This window comes from Labrus bergylta, chromosome 12 (genome assembly GCF_963930695.1).
Source record: "Labrus bergylta chromosome 12, fLabBer1.1, whole genome shotgun sequence".
Lineage (NCBI taxonomy): Eukaryota > Metazoa > Chordata > Actinopteri > Labriformes > Labridae > Labrus > Labrus bergylta.
Window position 1 is genome coordinate 21,456,928 of NC_089206.1, and position 19,626 is coordinate 21,476,553.

The following is a 19,626-nucleotide window of genomic DNA, read 5'->3' on the forward strand; positions in this document are numbered from 1 at the left end:
TGTCGTTACACCTCTGCACTGGTCGTGTCAGGTCTGCTTATTACAGAGCTGCACCTGAACTGTTTGGAGAACTTGCTGCTGGTCTCAGGTCTGCCAATGGCCTCCTTGTGGCCAAATGATTTTGCACCTGTCCAGGATCTAATGAGAGTCCCAGTCCCTGTCGTACATCAGTGTCAGGATCCACAGAGCTCAGCACATGATCCACTTAAAGGTAAGTTTATTGAACGGGCATGCATGGTGATAAAACTCGACTTGATTCTCCAGATGGAAGTAACGGCAGACATTTTGACACTTCAGTTGGTAAATAATCAATTAAGACAGGGCTTCAGTTTCAGAGTCCTGGTAATGTTCATGCTGCGTCAGAGTTTAACTGTCAGGGTTCAGAGCTACACCTAAACTTTAGGGAACCTTCATATCAACAGACCTGTTCAGACTGCCGTTTCAAGGCGCCATATTCTACAATTCACTTAGCAGACGCTTTTATCCAAAGCGACATACATCAGAGAGTAAGAACAACACAAGCAAGGATCTAGAAAAAAGGGAACAATGTTGGACACACAGGTGATGACAGGAAGTGACCAGAGGCAAAGCACAACATTGACGGCAGTTCTTGAGAGCTCTAATCAGTATAGAAACCATCTTATAAGTCATCGTTATCAAACAAAAACAATCGTGACAACCATCATCATCATCATCAATAATATGGAGACCATCATCATTAAGTTAGTAGATATTCATGAAAGAGCTGGGTCTTTAGCTTTTTCTTGTGCAGGTACAGAGGGACTCTGCAGATCCAATGGCGTTATTTTACATATTTACACCCTGAGACAATTCACCTTCACTCAGGGCGCACTTAGACCAGGCAATCTGTACCGTGCCTTACTCAAGCACGCTTCATCCCTAAAGACCAGTTCGTTTGACCCGGTGTGAGGGCTCCGATCTGTGCTCAAGCTCGGTACACTTCCTTGGCCCTGGCACGCTACAGTTCATGCATGTATGTATGTATTTGTAGTTTGATTTTTATCCCCTAGTGATGATTTTTCAGAGATATTTGGTCTTGGTCTTGACCTGTCTCCATCCCTAAGTGTCTTGGTCTTGACCCGGTCTCAGTCTTTCTTGGTCTTGTCTCGGCCTCAGTCTTTCTTGGTCTTGGTCTTGTCTCAGTCTCAGTCTTGGAGCACTCTGGTCTCATGTATGTCTTGGGTCATGTTTAGCCAACACAGCACTCCAGACTCCCAGCTAGCTTATAAATTGTAAATCACCATAAAGTTAGTCTGCTTTGCCTTCCAATGAAGGTGAAAATATCCCCCCAAAAATATCACTTAGGCCTCAGAGATCGTTTCAGAAAGAGACATTTTATGTCACTTTATATTCAAACAGCTGTGACCGACCACGAACCCTCAAACTTCCCAATGACAGAAGATGATATTCACAAGAGCCTCTTGTTTGAAACCTGTGATGGATAAAAGCCACGCTGTCATTTACTCCCCTTTAAACAAACCAGTTACAAAGCTTCACCTGCGACCCGCGGGCTAATTCCACCATTATAGTCAAACATAATCGGTGCGGAAACCATGATAATCGGACAGCAGGAAGCTGTGATTACACAGGATTAGTCAGAGAGGAGTAGATGACACTTGTGCTCTGAATGTAATTGGAGGCAATCTGTGCAATAAAAAGACAAAATACGACAGCGGTGTGTAAACATCATGATTGCAGGTTCACTTTCCTCCCCTGTGATGGTAGCAATGACCTGATGGCTGCTGGTTAACAGATGTAATGGGACGAGATGCAAGAGATGATACGACACCCTGACTCACCTCTCCTCCCTCTCTCTCTCTCTCTCTCTCTCTCTGTCTCATTTCTCATTTCTCAGTAATTCCTCCACAGCCGGATGCTCCAAATGGATCCTGATGAGTCTCTCAAACCTCCATGTCACACGAGATCAGCCTCTATGTCCCACTCGTCTATATGTCCAATTCAACTTATGAATTAAATAATATGTCATCAGTCACACAAAGAGGATGTGACTTACTTTCACTTTCATCATCCGGCCTAACTTTCAAGAACTTTGATTTAGAGGGAACAGCTCAGGTTGTTTGAGGTGAAGTGTGAGGTATCTATTCTATGGAAGCCCTCAGTGGACATGCAACAATACCATTTATTTACTCTGTTTTCTGGTGGTCATGAGAACGATCCAGCTGTTTTGTCATAAGAGATGCAAAAGCAAAAAAAGCACAGCTCTAAAGCCAGCATCAGTGATGTATTTGGGGGTGCCTTAGTGCCCGTGGCGTGGATACTCTTTTTACTTTTTTTACTTTTTTGCCTCGTGGTTAGCTTGTGTGCACCATGTACAGAGTCTGTAGCGGCTCGGGTACAAATCCGTGGCTTCTTTCCTGCATGTCATTCCCCACTCTCTCGCTCCCTCTCTCCCTCTCTCCCTCTCTCCCTCTCTCTCTCTCTCTCTCCCTCTCCCTCTCTCCCTCTCCCTCTCTCTTTCTCTCTCTCTCTCTCTCGCGGTCCCTCTCTCTCTCTCTCTCTGTCTGTCTCTCTCTCTCTCTCTCTCTCTCTCTCTCTCTCTCTCCTTGATTTCCGACTCTGCCCACTGTTTTTAAAATAACAGCATTAAAAGGCCAAAGAATAAAAGGAGACCCTGAGGTGTTGACCAGCTGAAATCCTACATTAAGTAAGGACAGTAAAACACTTTTAAAAATACAGAAACGTGTCTCCTCAGTTTACTACTTGCAGAGTAACTACTTTGGGGTTTAAATGATTTAAGCATCACATTCTGTTTTTGTTTACATTTTCACAAAACGTCCCGACTTTTTAGGGTTTGAGTTTGTGAGTAAATAAATGTTTGAAGCTACAGTAAGAGGTGGAGATGATGAATGTTACGGTGTTATAAGATGTTCAGGTCAGTCGTCTTTTTCCTCCTTTTGTTCTCTCCTTCCTGTATTTATTATCTCTCTCTCTCTCTCTCTCCTCCCTTCCCCCCTCCCCCTCATGTCAGCCACACTCACTTGTCCTGAGGTGTGGAAGGCGGCTGAGATCATTAGGGGAAATTACTCTCGTGTTGCATACCAGCTCTGATAATAAAACTGTCACAAGGGGGGACGGCGTGATGGCTGCAGCGCTGCAGTGATTAGAGAGAACACACTTTCTCTCTCTCTCTCTCTCTCTCTCTCTCTCTCTCCGCTGCATCGTCTCCTCCTCGCTCCATTTCACCTTCCTTCTTTGGTTTTATCATCTTTTTAACGATGCTGAGTGAGGACCATCGTGTTTGGCTTTCTGAGCTATAATGCAGTGGCTCTAACTCGGTTAATATATCAACATGTGGAGCACAGAGGCCTTCAAAGAAAATCAGGTCAATCGTCAACGCATGACTTCCAGGAATACAGATGTTAATGTGATTGCCTGCTTTTTGCTTTCTTGCACACCTTCCCGATAACACACCATTAAAGGATGCCTTTGTATCTCTATAAGTGCTCCTTGTCAAATAGTTACCCTCTCTTTTTCAGGCTTGTAAGGTGCTTAATCCCAGTCCTCTGTCTGTATCATTCTGGGTTTTACTCATCTGAATTCAGCTGAAGCAAAAGTGAGCCTCTGTTATTCTTATTTCTCTTAATTTTAGCTTTTTATCCTCCAAACTCTTCACACCTGTTTACGGTATGAATTCACCTGCTGATGTTTCTTTTCCTTCCTCTGTCACACTGTGATGTCATCATGAAAGAGCCACACAGGTGGGATTTACACCCCGGGCCGTCCCCTTGGAGGACTGTAGCCTCCCTGTGTGGGGCGCAGTGTTGACATGTTTGTTAATCATTAGAGCGCCCTTTTCTATCATGGCCACAGGAGGCGCTATAGGGAGGGGCTTGGGGGTCCTGAAGCTACCCCTTGGATAACCAAAGCATCATGTCATCCTTGTTGTTGTGCAGGTCCTGCTGTGGGTTTACTAAGTCCGACCTCTGAACCTCCTGAGTTTTGTTTATCTGAAACTGTCTCTGAACTTTTCTGAAAATTAGAGAATTTCGAAGTTATTTTGAGCTGATGAGGAGCTCCTGAATGCACCATTAACTCTGTCTCTGATGCTGTGGGCAGGAAAACTGCAGACTATTTGGGAGGAGGAGGATGAGGAGGAGGAGGAGGAGGAGGAAGAGAAAGAGGAGGAGGAGTAAGAGGAAGAGGAAGAGGAGGAAGAGGAGGAGGAAGAGGAAGAGGAAGAAGAGGAGGAAGAGGAGGAGGAGGAGGAAGATGTTTGTTGGTGAATGAATCTGTTAGCTTGTGCTGTTTCATCTCCACACACTAAAGGAACAAAACAGTTTAATCTGTCATTATCCATCGTCATGTGTGGGGCCGCTCTCCCTCTAAACATCTTTAGTTTGAAGGTTTGAGATGAAGAACGCCAGCAAAGGTTCACCTGTACCTTTCAGGCTGACGTGCACTTTTGTTCTTTTCCACATTTGCTTACTCACAGAACACAAGAACGAAGTCCAGCAACCAGGTCCATTATGAAGGTCAGGTCCATATTCAGGCATATTCAGCACTAAGTAATGAGCTTTCCTTTTTTAAAACGAGCAGGTCATTATTCTTAGGTGGACCGTGGCGCTTTCACCTTTTAGAAGAAGCCGTGTGTCTTTTTTTCTCTGCTCTTTGTGTGTTTGTTTCCAGAGCCTTTTCGAGACCGACGGGGGGTCCTTGCAGCCCCGAGGTAATGCCATTGATATCTGTCAGAACGCGGCGGGAGGCCAGCGGAGGGGTGAGCGGGGCGCTAAAGAGCTTTTAATGACATTGTACACAGCTCTTTGCATCTGGGTGAGAAGTACGTCTCCGAGGCAAATGGAGAGTTCAAACGTGGAACATATTTTGATGTTTTGTTGCTTTGGAGAAACACTTTGAATGGAGGAGGGGGAGTAATGGACTCTGTGTAACATGCACAAGCGTCTAAATTAAATGTTTCTTTAAATGTAGCCCCTCTGATGTTGTTAAGGTGACTGTACTGTTTTTTATGACTTTATTTTAGAGACAGGACAGTGGATAAAGTCAGAATTCGGGGATAGAGAGGGTGGGAAATGACATGCAGGAAAGGAGCCACAGGTCAGGGTGCCCACTTTAGAGGAAGTCCTCTGGTGTTGTATTTATGAATTTCTAGATCTGCTAGCTCTGGCTTCTCATTTAGCGACCCGCTCGTCTGTTGAATTGTTGTTATTGAATGCTGAAATACTGCGACTGTGTTGGTTTCCTGATTGTTGTCTTGGCTTCTTTCAATGACTCGGAAGGCTGTGAAACTGAATTGCCTTTCTGGGATTAATAAAGTTGTCTGAATCTGAATCTCTGTCCATGGAGCGCCCGTGCTAACCACTGCGCTAGCCTGGGCTAGGCCCACTGGTTGTTGTCGTCTTTGCTCTTTGTATGAAGCAACCAGTCAAGGTCAGTGACTCAATCGTGTAACGCAGATGAAGCTAATTAAATGTCACAAAAGTAAAGTGTGAAATGAAAAAAGGGCACTGGATTCCCAGCGCAGTGGACTTAAGGCTTAATGAGGATTAAGGCGTCTGCACGGCGATCAGAGCCATCACTTAGCAGACACATCGAGTTAATTAGGCGCCGTAATAAAGACCAAAACTGACGGGAGCAATATGACTCATTTTATTAACGAGTGGGTGGATATCTGCAGCACCGATCTGACCCACTGAAATGTGTTTGATAATAATATTTATTACTCTACTTCCTCTAAATAAATGTCAACAAACAAACTAAGAACCTGTAAAAGAGAATAGTGACTTCCTTTGGTTTATTTAGGTGGCTCGTGTTAAAAATAGCATGAACTAACACTAAATATATGCAACACCAGCCCTGCAGAGTGAAAATAGCCTTATCTGTGTAAAGGTGGCACTAGAGGGGTCACATTAACAACATGCTAGTGTTTCCACAGCCGGCGGGAAGGGGAAGGGGAAGGCATGATGTAACGCTGTGGGAGTCTGGGATCAGTCTAGGACAGGAATAGACGAGAGAGCCTGATGGGAAACATGAAGGTTAAACGTTGTTCTGCTGCAGCTTCAACCGCCGGCAAGGTGGATCAGAGCGACGCTGAAGCAACGGCTCACAAAGTGCACCAGCTATGATCGTCTGAGTTCAGTAAAATAACTCTTAATCAAACCCCGACGGGTCCTGTAAAGACGCCTTTCCAGGGATACCACGAGAAAACTGAATACTGTTCTCGAACTATTAGAAGTACAAGCACATATGAGGTCTCCTCAGAAAATGTTCAGCAGGTTCTGAAAGTGTTTAAAGGTGTCATATTATGCTTTTTCTGGTTTTTATATGCTCTTTAGTGTGTTTTCCAAGTGTCCTGTGCATGTTTAGGAACATCTATGTGCAAAAATTCAAAGTCTGCGGAAACGCGGCTTGTCCTACGTCCTCCTGTTAGCTGCAGCATTAGCTGCATGTAACGCTTGGTTCTAGCCCCAACTTGTGACATCACATTTGCCCATTAACTTCTGTAGCACGCCCACAATATGCTGTAGCCTGCAGTAGCACAGTAGTGCTAAGGTGCTAATGTTTTTGCTCCCCGGCCCTCGGAGCCAGAGTGGCTGGCCTGCATTCCCAATATGGTAAAAGGGGCGTGACATTTCCAAGAACCGTGCTGAGCGACTGACAAGTTACGGCAGAGCCGACAGGCCGACCAATCAGATCAGACTGGACCCACGTGGGGACGCTGAACATGGGCACTTCAGAGCCTTAGAGAGAGAGTCAGAAGCGAGCCGGTGCATGGAGCGGCAGTACATGAAAACAGACACTTTTTTCTAACTTTAGCTATTATGAACATACTTTAGTAGGTACATAGATTAAATATACGAACCCCAAAAAGGGCATAATATGACCTCTTTAAAGTCTTTCAAGAAACCTGCCAGGTGTTCGGCGCACCCTTTTGCGTTAGAAATGCTCTTCCTGCTTTCGGGATGCGAGTAATGACTACGTTTACATGCACACCATATTCCTATTAAGGTCCATATTCTGGTTAAGGCAATATTCCGAAAAAGGTGTTTACATGCTCCGTGGAGTGCTGATCTACTGGAATATTCCCGTTTACATGTTAATCAGCATATTCTGAATAAAGTGTAGTAGTAGTAGTAGTAGCGTCATGACAAGACATCATCTAGGGGCGTTCTTTTGGCACGCACTGTATTGGCATTTCCACCAAATAGTCCAAGATGCTTGCTTTTGCGATATACTGTGTAATATTCTTATCACTTCTCCATCAAAGTGTGACTGGAACACTCGTTCTCATTCACCTCCTCAACCGTGGCCGACGAGAATGGGAATAAATGGTAAACTGAGCTCTACGCGTTACGCCATGGATACCAACCAGAGCCCCGCGAAGACTATCGATGAAAGTTCAGCCAGGACTGGTGGGAGCGAGTAGTAGTAAATTTGTCTCCTCCTCGGCCCAAAAGTGTAACGTCTTTTGCGTGTTTCTCACCATGTTGAACATGCGCAGAAGTAAACAGATCCTTGAAGTAGCACATTCAGCGTTTACATGACCCAATATTCGGGTTGATACAGGCATATGCCAGGGGTCTTATTCGGGTTTTTAATAATCGGAAAATGAGCTTAATCGGGTTATGACAATTGGAATAAGGTGTTTACATGACTCCTATGCAATCAGAATATTCTCATTATTCCGATTAATACAGGAATATGGTGTGAATGTAAATGTAGTCTTTGATTGCAACAGCATATCTGCGTGTTCAGAATATCATTGGCTATAAGAAACGCCGGTCATCTGCACAATAGCGTGCAAATGGCCTGGTTTTATCAGACACCTTCTTTCAACTCAGACTCTCAGTGGTTATTACAGGTCGGGGAAAAGTGAATAGAGGGTCGAAATTTACCAAATGAGGTGTCAATCAAAAGTCTGATTGCAATCAAAAAAATGCATGAACTGTGCAAAGAGAAGGTGACCAGTTCTAATCCAAGATATATTTTGTCAAATTCTGCAAATCTCAGTTTAGTGATTAAACTGCAGTGGACACATTAACAGGCGGAGAGGGGACGATGGAGAACAGACGCTTTGTGAATGAGAGTTTCATCATTTCTACGCTGAGCGTTTTTTAAAAATTCACTTCAGTCTGAGCTCAGAACTTTTTCTCTAATCCATCCCGGAGATAAATACGCCCAGGCTGAATACTCTCAATAGCAACAGTCCAGAAATAACCACAAGCCTGTACAGTTTTTTACCAACAAGTTAAAAAGTAATTCTGATCCACCGTCATGTTTATGGAGGCGGGTTTTACCGGCTATTTTTGGAACGGTTGTCAATGATTATGTGAAGGTTGCAAATGATTGACCTGTGAAGTGGAGGATAGTTAGAAAAGAAAGAGAGGAGACAGAATGCAAAGATGTATAAACTTATAGACAAATTATTTCTTAATAGAAAGAGGCCCTAGGACACGTCCAGGGGGAACGCCACAGAACAGTTAATATCTTCTGTTTAATTCAACAGCTTGCTAGTGAGTTACAGATTTCACAGTATGAGTGGGTAGAAGGTAAACTGTTCCATGAAACTCTTCAGCTTCATTACAAAGCAGAGTGAGGTTTAGCTGAGCCGGTTTGATTCACACAGCTGAGGACACTTTCTGCGTCATGTCGGTGATAATCTAATCTGTGAAGAGAGGAAGTGGTGGGACGGCGCCGAAAGGATGGCATCCTCGACTGTCTCTCTGTCCCATCATTTTATCAGGTGATACATTCCCCGCTCACACCACACAGCCCCGGGTTCAAACAGTGTCGGGAAGTTAGTCATAACCAGTACTGAGGTTTTACCATTCTTGGTGTTTCCGTTTGTTTGAAGCGACTCACAGTGTGTCAGCTTCCGGTGATGATTTTGGACCACTTTTTTCCCGATGTCATGATTTTTCTTGGAATGATTATCAAACTCTTAGCACCAACACTGAACTGCTTTCTCTGAAAGGTCAACGTCCAAGGGTTCTCTCTTTGCATCATTGGAGTTAGTGTTGTTCACGTTTTCTCATAAATGGTTATGAGTTAGGAAGAAAGGATGACAAAGATTGATCCGCTCGGTTGGCTTTGGCCTTACCTGCCACTGCCTCTTGGCATGGTTATGATTCTGGCTCTTTGATAAATGTGTAGCAAACAAACTTAACTATTCAGGTCAATGGTCAACTCCGGAAGCCAATCCATTGACATCCTTTATTTTACCTTTAATCTTCGGTTCATTAATCCTTTCTTTTTCTCTTGATCCCTTTCCCTCTCCCTCTCAAACTGCTTTCCCCAAAAGTTGTTTTAACTTAAACTAAACCTGATTTTTAGTCTCTCATAAACTCTCCTACCTGGTCGTACTCTTCTCCTCAAAAGTTTTCTCCTGCTGTCCTCTCCTCTCCTGTCATTAGTAACACCTCCCTTACTTTCTTTTCTTGGCTTTATTGATGTTGTGAAGATCCTCAGGGCTCTCAACTTGGGTCTCCTGGCGTGGATGTCTTCATTGCAGAAGGTTTCTGTCTGATGGTGATAAAGATCCCCTAAATCCTCCCCAAATGAAATGACCTGCAGTTATTTTAAGGAGGTTGTATTTGACGCATTACCAGGAGGATATGAACCACTTTAAGGAACCAGAAAGAAAAGGTTAATATTAGACATCGACTGACTTGTATGTCTAAATCTCTTGCTGCACATTATAAAGCGATATGGTTCTTCTATCTGACATTTCAGTGGGTGTTCCTCGAGATGGGAACCACCGCCGTGTTAGCTGACATACAGTACTGACGTCAGTGTGTGTGTGTTTCTTATTTCAGAGCTCTTTACCTCCATGGTTCATGACGATGAGGCCTGATGTTCTAATTAAGGCCTCTAATGGAGGGGAACGATGGCGGTTGGATTACATTCTTCATCTGCATGACAGTTAGAGAGGTTGAAATGTCAGCTGGTCTAAACAACCTGCTCAGGAGGGAAAAACCTGCACTCAGTCCTTCAGAGGCTGCAGAGACCTGCAGGGTTCATTGAAGACGTACTGTTGACTGATTTAGCCACATTTGGATTTAGTTTCCTCTCAGAACAGAACACTGACAACAAACACAGGCTCAGAAATGCACAAATATTTTACTTTCAAATGATAAAAAAAAAAGCTGTAATTTGATCAAAAATAATTGCAGGAAAAAATGTTTCTCAGGAGGGTAAAGTAGTAAAGTCCAGGGCCTGTATTCACAAACATTCAAAAGAGCTCCTAATTTAGCCTACAGGATTATTTTAAGCTAGGAGTAAATTTAGTGAGGAGGCGGGGTCAACCCTGTTGCTAAGTGTGACACATTTCTACACAAAGTATAACGCCTACAAAATGATTGAAATCACATGCTCACTTGTGCAGCAGCTTCTTCACTTACTGATCGTTATATCAGCATGTGAAGAGTCTTAATCAGTGATTGGATGAACATGTGGAGGTGAGCACATGTAGAGAAACTCAACATGCATGTCTCACTTTGTACTGAACTAAGTTAGAGATTGTCTGCACAAATCGTTTTAGTCTGTTCGGCCGGACTATGATTCAAAAATATTCTTCACGTCGTGTTTGCAGAACATTTCTCCATTTTCTCCTCAGCTTGAGAAACTCTTCATCCTGTTACAAGTCCTCACAGTTTGTCACCTCAGGAGCTCTCTTAAGTGGTAAGATGCTTTGTAAATAACTTTCAGAAAATATTCTGTCACTAGGAGCGACTCTTTGTGAATATGGCCCCAGGTGAATTTGAGCTGCTCTTAAAAGGTAAAGAAACTTTCCTGCAGAGAGGGGAGCAGCAGGCTTTCTTAAGACATCATCTTCATAAGTGCTACTGGAGCTATTTAACCTCTTCAAGCCTTTCACTCTTCATGCACCTTGTTAGTTTGTGAAGTTGTTCTTCTGACACAAGTGCATGAAGTCAGTGATGAGGTGAAGACGACTTTATTGGTTTTAAGAACATCACATTAAGCAATAACAACAAGGAAAGCCGTGATCCTCCCCTGCACTGCGTCTTTCTCTCAGTGTGCTTTAGTGGTTTCATTGATGTAATTTGTTTTTATTGTGATATGCACTACAGCGATCAAATCATTTGAAGCACATCAGATGTGCCTGAGGTAAAACCAGAAGCTCCCCCCTCTCTATGGATTCTTATTGGATATGACACTTAAATTACATTTTCCTGCAGAGCTGTGAGGTTATGATCCACGCTGAACACGCTGAGACACCGGACACAGACGACGCTGTAGACAGAATGTCCGCATGGTTTTACAAGCTGATGACACCGACATGCTTTTAGGTTGTGACAGATGTATTTACACACAGCACTGATGTCAGAGAAGCTTTAACGATTTGTTTGCTCCCTCATCTGTTTGCCGAGATGAGAATGCCTGGTGAGGGAAAAGCTCCTGAGCTGGAATCCGTGTAGTTGTCAGTCCATTTAGAAACTGTAAAGTGTCTTTGGAGCAGCCACAGCCAATCAGGAGTCGACTAGTCTTTGTTTACTTCAGGGACTTTTCCCGACCAATCAGGTAGCATTTTCCTCGTGCATCATACATTTTGGTCCGCTTGTAAATGTCTCTGTGTGAGCGTAGACCAAACTTGAGGTAACTCTGCAACAATGGAACAAACTGGTCCATGATTCAGACCAGAGCAAACGATCTACAGGAGTGAAAACACCCTGAGTGTATAACCTCAAGGATAAAAGTTCAAATGTATCATCCGCTTTTGAAAGATAGTCTTTGGTGCATTAACGCCAGTGAGATTTCTCCAGTTTTATTTTGTCCTATCCTCTCTGGAGAACAGCGAGTTGGTGTTTGGGGCTCTGTGAGAACATGCAGACACATCTGACGATGTTAGAAGATGTGAATCTCTCACCAGCTGTCAAAGTTCAGCTCCATCAGTTCGGAGTCTCCTGCAGATGTTGCAGATGTTCTCTGCGTCTGAGTGTTTTTTTTAATACTTTAGCTCAGGGGTGTGACATCTTCCTCTGGCTCTGCTCTTTTCACTTAAAACTAAATAAAACTTGAAGAGGATCACTTTATGTTCTTGTGAAAAGTTCAGCTCATCTCTTCAGTGTTACACGAGTTAGCAGAACTCCAATTCTGCACATGAAAAAAAAAAAAAACAGCTGCAGGTTGAGTGCCGCCGCCCTGAGGGTTGAGTCAATTTCATGTGATAGCCCTCCAGACGAGGAGCTGGTGAAATGTCAATTAGCCTCCCCGTCCTCCTCCACACAGTGTTCTCAGCCTCAGCGCTTCCAGGGCTAATCGCTCATCATTTACCCCCGGCGCTTGTCTGGAAGGAGGGCGGGCAGTTCGAGTGGGAGGAAGGTGGCATGATGGGAGTGTGAGTACAGAGACACACACACACGTTTGACAAACCTCAAATGAATCTTCATTTTTCAGCAGCTCCTCTGAGACCTGCAGGTGTGCGTATGAGCCGAGGCAGAAAAAGATAAATGTTTGAGTCATTGGTGTTTACACTCAGTTACTAAACAGAAAGTATAGACCAAGACTATATCACAGAGGTTTGTGAGCACAGAGTTACTGCAGGTCAAGAACGAGCTCGTCTTAAATAAATAAACACACAGAAACAGACCCGTAAGATGCTAAAAAAAAAAACAACCTTCATCTACTTTGTAAAAGCTGCAGAAGCATGAACGTGAATCTGAGTTCCTTTGAGTTGCTCTAAAATCTGCAAATTAAATCAGCTTCAGAAGAAAACATTTCAGCATATTCTAAAAAAGAAAAGAACAAATATCTCTTAAGGGTCGATAAATCTGGATTATTCAGGGAGCCGAGTGGTTGTAGTTGATTAAATCTTAGAATCATCCTCAAAATATTCTTCAGGGTTCACTTTTTATCTGTTTTTTTTAACTTCCATATTTTGATTATACTTTTTACTTTTTAACACACATACAGACAAGTCAAAGAGTACAACAGAATACACAATTTAAATCTCTCACCTATGTCTCAGATACACGGCATACCTTGTGTTAGAGCATCTAAGCATGTATAGGGCACACTCGATGTATAAGGACTACAGTGAGCATTTGTTTTTTTTAATTCCCTCCGGAATGACCACACTTTTAAAGTTGTGGCTGCCACCCTGGATCTGAGCTTCCCCTCTCAAATCATTCATGAGAAGACGATGCTCCCACTCCTTTTTTAGGGCTTCAAAAAACTAAATCTAAGTGTTTCTATTATTTGTTCTTTTTTACACTTTCATTTGTGTTTGTGGCGCACTTCGGTCTGCTCACACTCTTCAAATATTCTCCAGACATTAAAGCTGTTTGCACAGAATCTCAATGTGAACTAAAGAGTGGAGAAGAACATACTGGAGAACAGGAAACATGCAGCAGCAGGTTGATTAGAGCACAGAGATGGTAGAGGTGGCATGCAGACAGTCTATGGTCGTTCAGCGATCACAGGGAATAAAGGTCACCACCCCCTCCCACTGGCTCCAGGTGAATTCTCCTGATTATATTCTGCTGCGTTCTCACACCAAACGTTCTGCAGAATAAAAACTAAGGAGGCTGGGAGGAGACATTTCAGATAAAGTCAGAGTGAATAATTCATCTGTTTGTGTTTCACACATCGTACTCAGCTTGAGTCTTTCAGGAGTTTTGTGCAGGTGTGAAAGCAGCTTTAATACTTTTTCGGTTGATGTTCATGCTATGTATTGATCTAACTCAAATCAACACTTTTTCATTTGAACACCATTATCCTGAGACGAACACAAGGTGAAAACATTGCTTTGTGTTTCAGTCTGAAACTCGACGTGGAGGCTTTAAACGTTTCAGTCAACCTGCAGGTAAAACAGTGTCCAGCTTTTTGCAGACCATGTAAGTTATTGCAGAAAGAAATGATTGATGATGAAGTCACTCTACTAAACAGGATATTGGTAACTAGAAGGAGAAGTCATCTTGCTGAATGAGCATGACTGTTTGAGGAGCGACAGCCTGCAGAAAATGTATGAGTAAAGTTTCCATGTTTACTGCAGAGTTTTCTCTGTTTTTAACTTTATTACTTACACACTTTGTTTTATGCACATTCCTGTGGAGAAAAGAAATAAAGGTGCTGACTGGATCTGAAGCTGTCCGTCAAAACTTGTGAAGACATGATTCCAAAAAAAGCCTATACTGTGAACACCTCCAGTCTCGCAGTCTTACAGTCAGGTTAGCCTCCACACTCCCACGCGTGGCAGCATTAGTCACACCTCGTTAATTTTCCCAGGAGCTCGTGATGGAATCAGGTCGGGTATAAAGGAGGCACCTGGTCAGCGCTAAACACAGGAGCAGGGACGAGCAGGGACGAACACCAACTGAAATACATAGATTTAAAAAAAAAAAAAACACCTGCAAAAGAAAATGAACCCAAATATCTGCTTTTGCTGCTTTTCTTTGGTTTTGCTGTTAAACTTTGTAAGAGCCAAACCTGTTTCTGACTTACAGGTAAGTTCACCTTCATATTAAGGCTTTCTTTATTATATATTTAATCATCTATAGAGAGACTTTAAAGTGACTTAAACTTTCTTTGTTTCAGACTCTGAAGCAGCTTTTAGAAGAGGAGCTCAACAACGCACCGTTGTACTCCTCAGACGAGGAGCTGGAGGCTGAGGTGAAGGATGCAAACACGGATAAGTCTCTGTTCGGGGTCCCAGAGGAGCACCCCTGGGACTCCTCGGACCCCAGAAACTCCGCGCTGCAGGCGGCCAAAGACAACGTCCTGGCGCGTCTCTTCAAGGACCTGATGCGGACCTCCAAGCGCTCCTGGAGCCGGTACAAGAAGGGCGGGCTGAGGAGCTGCTTCGGGGTCCGGTTAGAGAGGATCGGCTCCTTCAGCGGGCTGGGATGCTGAAGGTGAGAAGCTGCGAACACCGACATGTGATTTATTTTTAAAGGTTGTTTAAATCAGCACAGAACTTTAACTGGATGTTCTTTCTTGTCGTGATTGCACGCAGAGATTTTGTCACTTTAGCCTTTAAGTTGCACAACAATTATGCAATATCAGCATTTGCACCATAATTACCTTTCAGACTTTTTTATGAAATAAAGAAAGACATTACAGTTTAAGGAGATGTTTCTGAAAATATAAGAAACATAATAGTCAGAACGATGCAGATTATCTTGGAGGAGGGAGCTAAAAAACGTGAAGGAAAATGCATCATTTTCAATAAATACTGTTTTTCTCCCGCCATTATTTTAACCCAGTATGATGTGTGAATAAATACATAATTAAAACACACAGTGATTTGTTCACCTTTTACATCATATTTTCATTAAAGGTGAAACATAACGCAGCACACTCAGGTCCAAAGCAGAAAAATAAACTCCTCTTAGGGATTTAAAAGGCTGGATTAAAAAAAGTCAGGGTCGTTAAACCTCAGATGGATTACATTTACGATTTAAGTGATGCATTTCAATTTAATTTCTTAGTATTCTGCTGCTTCTCTGTCACCATCTTTGTTTTCTGCGTATCTGCACCGCTGCAGCAGCTCTCATTGCTCAAGGGCACCTGGGCACCTTCAACATGCCCTCTTCCGATGTGATAAACATGTAACAAAGCTCGTTTTAATCTTGTGCAATAACATGTTTTTTTTTAAATTATGGTTCTGTTGTGTCCACAGACTCGGGTGGATGAGGGATCTCCTGCAGCCTCTGACACTTTAAAGGGCGGATCTTCTTCTTGTCCTCCACACGGTTCAGATTCAGGACTGTGACTTTATTATTATTTTCCACATGTGAGCTGCTAAATATGAATAAATTATTGTCGATGTAGATATTATTTATTTATTTTGTCTTTTTGTTGGATGTGTTGCCTTGTTTTAGATTGTAATGCAGTAAAAAAAAATGTTTCCTAATCTCTGAGTCAGAGTGATTTGTTTCCTAAAGCCTGCAGGAGGATATTTACCTTCACCTGTGGAGAACAAGAGAGTAAATAAGTCCAGGTGAAGGGTTAATACACGTTTGCAGATTTGCAGGAAAAGGAAACTGATTGTTCAGATTTTGTTTGTGAAGGTTCAAGTTCAATGAAAAAAAAAAAAAAAACACGGACACACTCATCCCTCAGAGGGTGCTGGATCCAAAAACACGAAAATCAAACAAGATCCGCACACCAAGAAACTACCTAAAGGATTTATTGATAAGTGACGTTTCGAGCCAACATGCTCCTCCTCAGACTACGGGATCAGGCTCGACAGTGAAAACCCTTCTTAAATATAAATATAAAGGGGGAAAAGGCTCTCTACAGTCTGTTGGGATGAGTGTCCAACTTTTACGCACGCGTGGATTTTCCAAAAGCTTGTTTTACGCGCAATCATTTAATCGAGAAAATTACTTTTATAAGTCAAACTATCACTCTGATGTCAGAAAAAATCAAGACAAAAAACTGATCTTAATAATGTAAACCACTCTACTCTCTCAAAGCCTGTGATTCGTCATTAACACATTCAAAAGCTCCTTCTGACGCAGCGATGCAGTGAATAAACACATTTTAATCTGCGCCTGCAGTGAGTGTGAGTGTGAGGTTGTTGAGGGAGATAAAGTATTTCTCTTTAATGCTACATTGCAGAGGGAGGTGTTGTAGGTGTAGAAGAAGAAGGAGACCAGGCTCACTTGTTACATTTCTCAGTAAATTCAAATCCATCTACACTGTGAAACACAACTGTCTATTTTATAAACTTTACTGAGTGTGCTGTCAAACATATTTAAAAAGAACACATTGAATATATAAATGCAGCAGTCACTCACTGTGCCTTAAACCTGCATTCTTTCTATTGAACAGCAGGGGGCGACTCCACTGTTAGAAAGGAGTCCAATGTTGTTGTTTGTACAAAACAAATTAAAAATCGGCTTGAACTCAAAGCGCTTTTACACCGCAGGTCACACCTACATTCACACACTGATGGTAGAGGCTGCTGAGTAAAGAGTCCATCAGAAGAAACTCATCCCATTCACACACATTCATTATTTGAGCAACTTGGGGTTAAGTGTCTTGCCCAAGGTCACATCGGACATGTGGCTGCAGGAGCTGGGGATCGGACCCCCGACCTTCCAGTTGAGAGGCGACCCACTCTACCAACTGGGCAATAGCCGCCCCACACAAGATGCACTCTTAGTTTCCTTACAATGATATTCGAGGCATTCTGATCCTGATTCAATATGAGAAAATGTTCCGACTGCAGTTGATTTATTCCCTCAGTAAACATTTACCTGATGACTTTATGGTCTCGATCTGCCACTACAGTTACCTTGCAATGAGGATTAAGTCAATCTGCATCAAACATCTTTTCTAATATGGAAGCTCCTGGCTCCAAAAACACAAGATTGGGGTGCAGAGATGTCAAAGTTCAGTGCAGGATGCAGCAGGATGTAGTGGTTCTCATGGCAGCATCTACACATTTGCCCCCCAACACTTCTGTGTGATCAGAGCTGACTGCAGGTTTTATGATTAACTCAAGCATCAATCACACAAAGTCATAAAAAGGTGAAGTACTCATGAACAAAGGATGTCTCTAAAGCCAGACTCCATGAACTGAAATAAAAATGGCCCCCCTACCCCCTTTGGTTCTTGAGTCTTTTCTTCGTTCTTTGCGTCCTCAGGAAGAACTTTTGTCAAACTTTTCTTTGGCCATCGACGTCTGAACTCACAAACCACAAGACTACTCTCACACCATCACGTCCTCACCCAAATATAGCAACACGGTCACACTGTCTTCTCGTTTACTACTTCCCGTAGCTCAGTGACAACAATGTTCTGTGTTGTGGAAGGGGGAGGAGGGTGGGGGGGTCGAGTATGTTTCTGAAACAAAGTGTCGTATGGAAGCAGCTATGTCATACGAATGCCCCCATATCTAAGAGACAGCGCTTTAAAAGGAGCAGTTTCCGACAGCTCCTCTTATCAGAACCAGGTGTCAGGAATGCCAGTCCAATTCCTGACATTCCTGCGCGAGTCCTGCTGAACGTATAAAAGAGCGGAGCGGTCCTGGTGTGGCATCCAACATCCAAACAGCAACCAGGGAAAGACGCCTAAGAGCATCCATCCATCTATCCATCCATCCAACCATCCAGTGACACGAGGAACTCCGAGAGAAACATGCATCTGTCCTCCGTCTGCGGCCTGCTGCTCATCTTAAACCTGCAGCTGATCACCTCGTATCCAATCAGCACCGGCCTGACCGACACCGACATGGAGATCTTAAAGGTCAGTCTGCACAGGCTGAAACCTGGGGTGTAGGAAAGTCTGGGTCCTCTAGGAAGATTTTGTTGATCTGCAGCAGCAGAACAGAAGATTTGAAGTTGATTTATCGAGCTTTATGAGTTGAGGAGAAGATTCTGAAACGTTTTTATTGTCGTTCTGTGTTGACATTTTGGACTCTGTGATTTTGACTGTATTTCTCAGTCTGATAGGAAGTCACTGACGCTATATCTGTGCTTTTAATGATTCATTTTAAGGTGTAATCAGAGAATAAAGAAGACTTTCAGATAGAGAAAGTCTCCAAGGGTCTAAAAATGTGCTTTCACTGCAGTGCAATAGAAAAAAGCACAACCATTTTTGAAAGCCTTTTTTTGCCATGGCACTCACTGAAACACTTAAAGGAACAGATAAAATTTAAATACTTCTTATGTCACAACACCGAAAACATTCTGCATGGTTGTAACTGTTCAGTAGAAGACAGGCGATGTAGAGAAATCTCAAACATATGCCTCACTGCGATGATTAAATGTGTGATAAACTGGACTAAGCATATCTTCTGTCCTGCAGGTTCTCCTTCACAGACTGGAGGATTCCGTGTCCGAGCAGACTGAAGTGGACCAGAGAATCCCTGCAGAGAGGGACGGTGTGGATGAGGACGAGGCAGCAGATGTTCAGCAGCCTCAGACCGGCCTGGACGAGGAGATGATCCGAGAGTTTCTGTCTGCCAAGAACCTGAAGAGCGTCCGCAACGACTCGTCCAGGAGGTCCTCCGGCTGCTTCGGCCGACGGATGGACCGGATAGGATCCATGAGCTCACTGGGCTGCAACACGGTCGGCAAATACAGTAAGTACAAGTCAATGAAGTCACTTCTTTAAGAAGTGTGAGCTCATGCAAAATTGTCTTATAATCAAGAAGAAAACAAGACTCAGCTAAAGATTTAAAAAAAAATGGATGTTCCTAATAACGAGTTCTTTCTCTCTTGTTCTCTTGCAGCTCCAAAGTAAAGATGAAGTCTTACCATCTTAATAATGGAACTGCAACGTCTCTACCAAAGGACATTTCTATTTGAATGCTATTTATTTACTAATATTTATTGAACTTTCTGTTTTGTGGCTTACACATATATTTATTTAAAATGGATGTGAGACTGTTGTTTATGTAATGTTGAATGTTTTAATAAATGTTTACAACTGCAAACCACTGAAAAGGATCCATTATCCTTCCTGTACGGGGTCGGGGGGGCTGGAGCTGATCACCCAGCTGTCATTGGGCGAGAGGCGGGGTTACACCCTGGACTGATCACCAGCCAATCACAGGGCTGACATATAGAGACAGACTACCAGCCACACTCACGTTCACACCTACGGGTAATTTAGAGTCAGCAGTTAACCTAACGAGCATGTCTTTGGACTGTGGGA

General features: G+C 43.1%; 2 protein-coding genes across 2 annotated transcripts; both read left to right on the forward strand.

Moving 5' to 3' along the window:
• The first annotated feature begins 14,276 nt into the window (after positions 1-14,276).
• Positions 14,277-15,869, forward strand: nppal (natriuretic peptide A-like). Its single transcript, XM_020630418.2, has 3 exons — positions 14,277-14,462; positions 14,554-14,870; positions 15,638-15,869. Exons 1-2 carry the CDS (start codon positions 14,379-14,381, stop codon positions 14,866-14,868), a joined length of 399 nt encoding a protein of 132 aa, XP_020486074.1. The 5' UTR covers positions 14,277-14,378; the 3' UTR covers positions 14,869-14,870; positions 15,638-15,869.
• A 2,131-nt stretch (positions 15,870-18,000) lies between these two features.
• On the forward strand, positions 18,001-19,426 carry nppb (natriuretic peptide B). The gene is made up of 3 exons (XM_029276693.2): positions 18,001-18,213; positions 18,775-19,051; positions 19,202-19,426. The coding sequence occupies exons 1-3, from the start codon at positions 18,106-18,108 to the stop codon at positions 19,210-19,212; spliced, it is 396 nt and encodes a 131-aa protein (XP_029132526.2). The 5' UTR covers positions 18,001-18,105; the 3' UTR covers positions 19,213-19,426.
• The last annotated feature ends 200 nt before the right edge of the window (positions 19,427-19,626 follow it).

Bases quoted from the DNA above. Each gene is read 5' to 3' on its own strand.
- nppal (XM_020630418.2), top strand. From the start codon at position 14,379: ATGAACCCAAATATCTGCTTTTGCTGCTTTTCTTTGGTTTTGCTGTTA. The intron at 14,463-14,553 runs GTAAGTTCACCT...TCTTTGTTTCAG, and splicing joins AACCTGTTTCTGACTTACAG to ACTCTGAAGCAGCTTTTAGA.
- nppb (XM_029276693.2), top strand. From the start codon at position 18,106: ATGCATCTGTCCTCCGTCTGCGGCCTGCTGCTCATCTTAAACCTGCAG. The intron at 18,214-18,774 runs GTCAGTCTGCAC...TCTGTCCTGCAG, and splicing joins CCGACATGGAGATCTTAAAG to GTTCTCCTTCACAGACTGGA.